Raw genomic sequence first — 5,780 nt, 5'->3', positions numbered from 1 at the left:
GATCATGGTGTGTCCCGTTCTTTTCATTACATTGATTGCATAATCCTGAAAAATTGACACTTGCAAGAAGAAACATTGTCCTTCTATCATTCATCATTCCAATAAAATTCTCAGGACCTATCATTCCAGAATATCAGCAGGGCAAACGTATCAATGTGTATGTGTTTTTAGATGATCCCTGAAATTTCAGAAAGTATGGTATTACAATACATACGGTAAGTGAATATCTGACAATGAAATTGTGATCAGTAAGCCTCACCAGCAATGGCCTGACAAGCGATGCTTGCATGCTGGTTCTTAGTACCACATAAGTGTGTGCGTGTGTGTGTATGAGCATACTTCATATATTTGTCAGAAGAAGTTGGTGCTCAGTGCATACAAATGTTATCAACCACCCAAGAAGGCCCATATAAAGAAGGTAGACAACTTCATGACAAAAATATCCATGTTTTTATTTTATTTGCATTGGGTAGTTATAGTCCCAGTGAATTACAGGGCTCTTCTAGACTCATTGAAATGAACTATTATCCATCATCTCAATAGCGGGGCTCGGCAATATCAGTGATTCTTCTACCCAGTGTGTGCAGCTCCCAGTCGGACAGCTGTTGTACAAACCCTCGGTTTGGCCTCATGTTCATTTTACATTGCAGGACATGCTCCCAGACCTCCTTCAGTGAAAAAAAGTGCCATCGATATCATAATGGAGTGGGAGGAATAACAGAAAAATTAGCAGCTCACGAAATTCAGCAACAAAATCTTATACAGTAAACACGCAGTATTTTCATTACTAAGCCAAACATTTTTTCAGATTCCAAAAACAGGAACTGGAACAGCCTGAACTTCTTCTATTTCTATTACACATTCCAAAGAAGACCGTAAAGTACATAAACATAACTTGCCCCCAGTGTATATTTCAAGTGGTGCAAAAGAAAAGCCATGGCCGCAGCACTACAGCGGCTTATTCCATGACTTGAAAAGATCAAAACTGCAGATCCAGTGTTGAGACGAGAGGCTAAAAGGGAAACATTTGCAACACGATAATAAACATAATATTAATAAACAAATAGTAATAACAAGTAACATCTAAAAAAAGTGGAAAAAAACACATTCAGCTCACCAATAAAAACACAAATCCTCTCAAAACTGGAGTACAGATCAGCCTCCACTGAATCTGACACATTTATGTGAAGGATGGTGTGGTTTCCTTTTTCAAACCTAATTTCAAAAAGAAAAAGTTATATTCAAACATAATATTTTTTTTATGAACAATCATCCATTGTACCTGCTACTTTGACATGTAAATATGAGTCCTCACGCACATGTGACAACTGTCTTCAGAGACATTGACAAGGGCGCTCAGTTTCAGATCTTTTAGGACATGGGGATGGATGGCCTGCTTGTAATTGCCCATGTAGAGTTGACCTGGCAAGAGCTCCACTGGATAAGGCCTCAAGCTCTCCAATTCCTACAAAGTCACAATAATGAAACAGACAGCAGCACAATCTATGTAAATCAGCACATTGAAATAGTCTTATCACCTGAGTATGTTTTTCTTTTTCTCAACAGGCTCTCACAATATTTAGCAAAGGTTTGACGCAATGGAGGCGTTACCTTTATGGTGTAAAGGATTTTCTGTGTCCTGAAGAAAGGATAAAAGGCTGAGAACCTCTGATAGCCTCCTTTCAGAATCTGGACAGGATAGTGGCTTGATTTTGTCAGGGCCTCAGCGCACTCAATAGCCTCAGCTACAAACACACACACACAGAATAACTACAAACCATTATTACCCCACTCAGGCTTCTGAGTGGCACAGCGGTCTAAGGCACTGCATCTCAGTGCTAGAGACATCACTACAGACCCTGGTTTGATTCCAGGCTGTATCACAACTGGCCTTGATTGGGAGTTCCATAGGGCAGCGCAGAATTGGCCCAGTGTCGTTAGGGTTTGGCCAGGGTAGGCCGTCATTGTAAATAAGAATTTGTTTTTAACTGACTTGCCTAGTTAAATACATTTTTAAAAATTAAATCGCCCTAATGGGATATCATGGATCGAATGTTATTGACTGGTTCATTCAATCATTGACAATTCAATCAAAAACAGTTGCCCGGGTTAGGGTTTGGCCAGGGTAGGCCTTCATTGTAAATAAGAATTTGTTTTTAACTGACTTTCCTAGTTAAATAAAGGTTAATTAAAAAATTGTCAGTGACCAGGCTGGTGATGTTCAGCTCACCTGAACCTTGTAAAGAACTTGTGCTGCTGTCATAAACCACAATATACCTCATACTCTCCACCTCCACGCCTACAGGCATAATGAGTTTGCCTTTAGAGTCCTGTAGAGTAAAACAATGACATCTTACTTATTACACTGCCGAACATTGCAACGTGTATTTCAAAATGGCAAAATAATTGAGGCACAGTATTGTCATCCTAAGGTGGGATGAGCTAGTGTTGTAATGTGTTAATAACTGATTTGACACGCATACCCATTTTGCATTTCTGGCAGTAATGATATGGCTGGCATTGTACTGTCCTTTAGCACGAGCATCTGAGGAAACAGCATAACCATTTGTCCACTTTTCATAATAGGCAACTTTGAGTGTATTATATTGGACTGAATCTTAGAAATAAGTAACGTTTATCAACACAATAGATTTGTTTTAATCGTGTTGAACTGATATGACTGTCTGCCCCTACCTGGCTCTTACCAATCAAACAGAGGAAGTTGAACTCTGCCAGTCTGGACAGCCGAGTGTACTGGTTGAGAATGTTGTAAAGCTCAGACGCCTCACAAAAGGTTGTTCCAGCCATTGTAGGAAACCTGACAACCTGAAAATAAAAAGTCAGTGTTTTGAAAACCCTGCATTGGACTACATAGTTACTAGCTAGTTAGCTAACATTAGCTCGTTCACCTCATGCTTCAAATACTAACTTGTGAAGAATACACATATTTGTTTTCGCCGAACATCAACATATTTCTGCAGCTAGTTAGTCGAGTTTGCAAACGAACATCAGAAATCGTAGAGAACCCTAGTTAGCACAAAAAATACTGAGCCTAATGTTTGTCTGCCATATATGAATTAGAAATTAGAATACTAGAATGGCCATGAACAATTTTATGACAGGATGAAGGTCATCCATTTTGGTCAGGGAGTTGGTCAACTAGTGCTGTGATAAGATATTGTGTAAAATAATGAATTTGAATGATTGATCTGCACTGTATGTTTGTTAGCTAGCTAGCCAGACAGTTTTAGAGGGATTAATGATTCAATACATTTTTCAAATGAACTGCCAATATGCCAACATTCCAATCAAACAATGCAGCCACACAGCCATTCACTGGCTGTAATCAGTTGACGATAGGATTTAGATACAAGTTGTATATGCAACAAGTATTGATATTGTATCATATAAAAGCACTCACAGCTTTCCAATACATATTTTTTCAAAATGAACGTTCAAAACAATATTGTGACTAAACATACAACCCATGACAATGAACTCACAGATTTCAAGAAAACAAAAATGTAGACATTTATGGTATGTTTACATATATTTTAGATGCTATTTATAAATAAAATTGGTATAAAACCCCTATAAACTGTATTTATAGTTATATGACAATATTTTAGATTGACAATTTATGATGCATCACATGCCTTACTTTTATTTTCCTGTATAAATATAATCAGGATTATGTATCTACTGCCAATCATTCCAATTAGACTACTTTGGGATTTTCCCTGACCATCGCAATATGACACCCATTTGTACCCCATTCTGGAACTTTGAGGGTTTATGACATAGCCCATCTAGTAATTTAATAAAATATCGTATGGTTTCTGCTAACAACAGATGATTGACTAAATAATTCACTGATGTTGCTAGTAAAAACCTGCAGGTAGTTAGGGTTAGGGCAAAAATATTACCTGGTTAAAATGAAAATGACAAAATGACTTTTTCCACTCAAGGTAACGAACCAAAGGCGCTTAGCTACAACATTTCGGAAACATAATCCGAGCAAAACACAGGTAATATGAAGGAAATGTTTGTTTAGGTTTTGTTGCTCGGTAACACAATAACGGGCATTGCGGTTGGCTGTACAGTACTAATCTGTGATTGGACATTCTATCTACGTTGTTGGGATGTGTTCGGGTGCGTTCGTAAATTCACTCTGCCTATCTTTACAATTTCAGAAAAATCGCACTATGACCATTTTACTCGCCCTAGCAGAGCTGGTTAGAGTGTTTTCATGTTATCCAGAGCATTGGTGGCTGTAACCATGCTGTTGGCAACAATTTAATTACCCCTTTTGCTGACGTTTACTGAAACCGGCCGTATTCGACGGGTGTTGAGCGTTCGTAAATGCATCAGTTATTATATTCTGCGCTCTCGCACACTCAGACGAGAGCGCTCAGAAATCGGAGCAGATTGTCAGAGGGAATTTACGAACGCATCCGTATTCAGTAGCCTATCCACGTACGTCTTCATCCAGCTGTTTGTAATACGTTTCCTGATTTGTTGAAGCGAATTTATTACTATATTTTGAAAATCTTTGCTTGTTGTTTATGAGCAAAGATTGTACACATATATGTTGTATTCTCTAGTTTGAATACGGTTTTATGGCTGGATCATGGGTATGTAACGTCAGATATAAATGTCATTAACGTTCATTTGCGTGAATAGCCAAAAAATATGAGACATCTGGATTACACTACCGCCACGAATAACGTTAGCTAGCTAGCATTATGTGTTGCAAAAGATCTGCTGGCAGCCAAACTAATTTGTATAGCTATGCATTCGTTTGGCTGATGAAGCAGAATGTGTTGACAGTTTATATTGATTCTTTAAAACAGTTTTGTAGATGTAGGTATAAAAAAAGAAGTTAGTCCAGCCTGCTTGTAACCGACTAAACTCCACGATTTACGATGGAGTTGAGCTGTGACTAGTGTGGGCGCACTGGAGCGTCGACGTCACATAAAATCACCAATGTTGTGTGTAATTGCGGGCTATTCTTTGGGTGCTGAACCATGTAGTTTTTAATAAAAACGGAATTGTATGTGACGTCGGAGCTATTGTCTGTCCACACTAGTCGCCAATCAACTGCATCGCAAATCGCGGAGTTGAGTTTAATCGGCTAGCCTGTTTAAAAAATAAATAAAAACATTATATATATATATATAAACTCTTTTATATAACTAGGCAAGTCTGTTTGTAGTTGTTAGGTTAGCGAGTTGTGGTTTACAATTAAGATACTCAATTATTGGACCTAGGTTATAGGCTGCCTAAAGAAAACATGGCTGGCTAACGTTAGTTTGTAAAATTAGATCTTGCCCAAATACCATGGCAGCCAAAACATTAAAAGTGTGTGTGTTGCACCCACAACATTACAAGTGTGTGTGAATTTAAGTTTGGTGTGTAAAATATACTGAACAAAAATATAAATGCAACAATTAACGATTTTACCGAGTTACAGTTCATATAAGGAAATCTGTCAATTTAAATTAATTCATTAGGCCCTAATCTATGGATTTCACATGACTGGGCAGGGGCACAGCCAAGGGTAGACCTGGGAGGGCATAGGCCCACCCACTTGGGAGCCAGGCCCAGCCAATCAGAATTCGTTTTTTCCCCCACAAGAGCTTTATTACAGACATAAATACTCCTCAGTTTCATCAGCTGTCCGGGTGGCTGGTCTTAGATGATAGCGTTGGTCCTGAAGAAGTCGGATGTGGAGGTCCTGGGTTGGCGTGGTTACACATGTTCTGCAGTTGTGAGGCCGG

General features: G+C 38.7%; 1 protein-coding gene across 1 annotated transcript; it reads right to left on the bottom strand.

The window, feature by feature from the left end:
- Positions 1–524: 524 nt before the first annotated feature.
- styxl1 (serine/threonine/tyrosine interacting-like 1) lies at positions 525–4,039 on the bottom strand. Its single transcript, XM_031826726.1, has 8 exons — positions 3,927–4,039; positions 2,706–2,826; positions 2,484–2,545; positions 2,231–2,330; positions 1,612–1,745; positions 1,320–1,465; positions 1,118–1,215; positions 525–1,012 (listed from the first exon to the last, which is right to left on the bottom strand). The coding sequence occupies exons 2-8, from the start codon at positions 2,806–2,808 to the stop codon at positions 855–857; spliced, it is 801 nt and encodes a 266-aa protein (XP_031682586.1). The 5' UTR covers positions 2,809–2,826; positions 3,927–4,039; the 3' UTR covers positions 525–854.
- Between the last annotated feature and the right edge of the window lie 1,741 nt (positions 4,040–5,780).

Source organism: Oncorhynchus kisutch, linkage group LG6 (assembly GCF_002021735.2).
Source record: "Oncorhynchus kisutch isolate 150728-3 linkage group LG6, Okis_V2, whole genome shotgun sequence".
NCBI lineage: Eukaryota > Metazoa > Chordata > Actinopteri > Salmoniformes > Salmonidae > Oncorhynchus > Oncorhynchus kisutch.
This window is presented reverse-complemented; position numbering and strand designations above follow the sequence as displayed.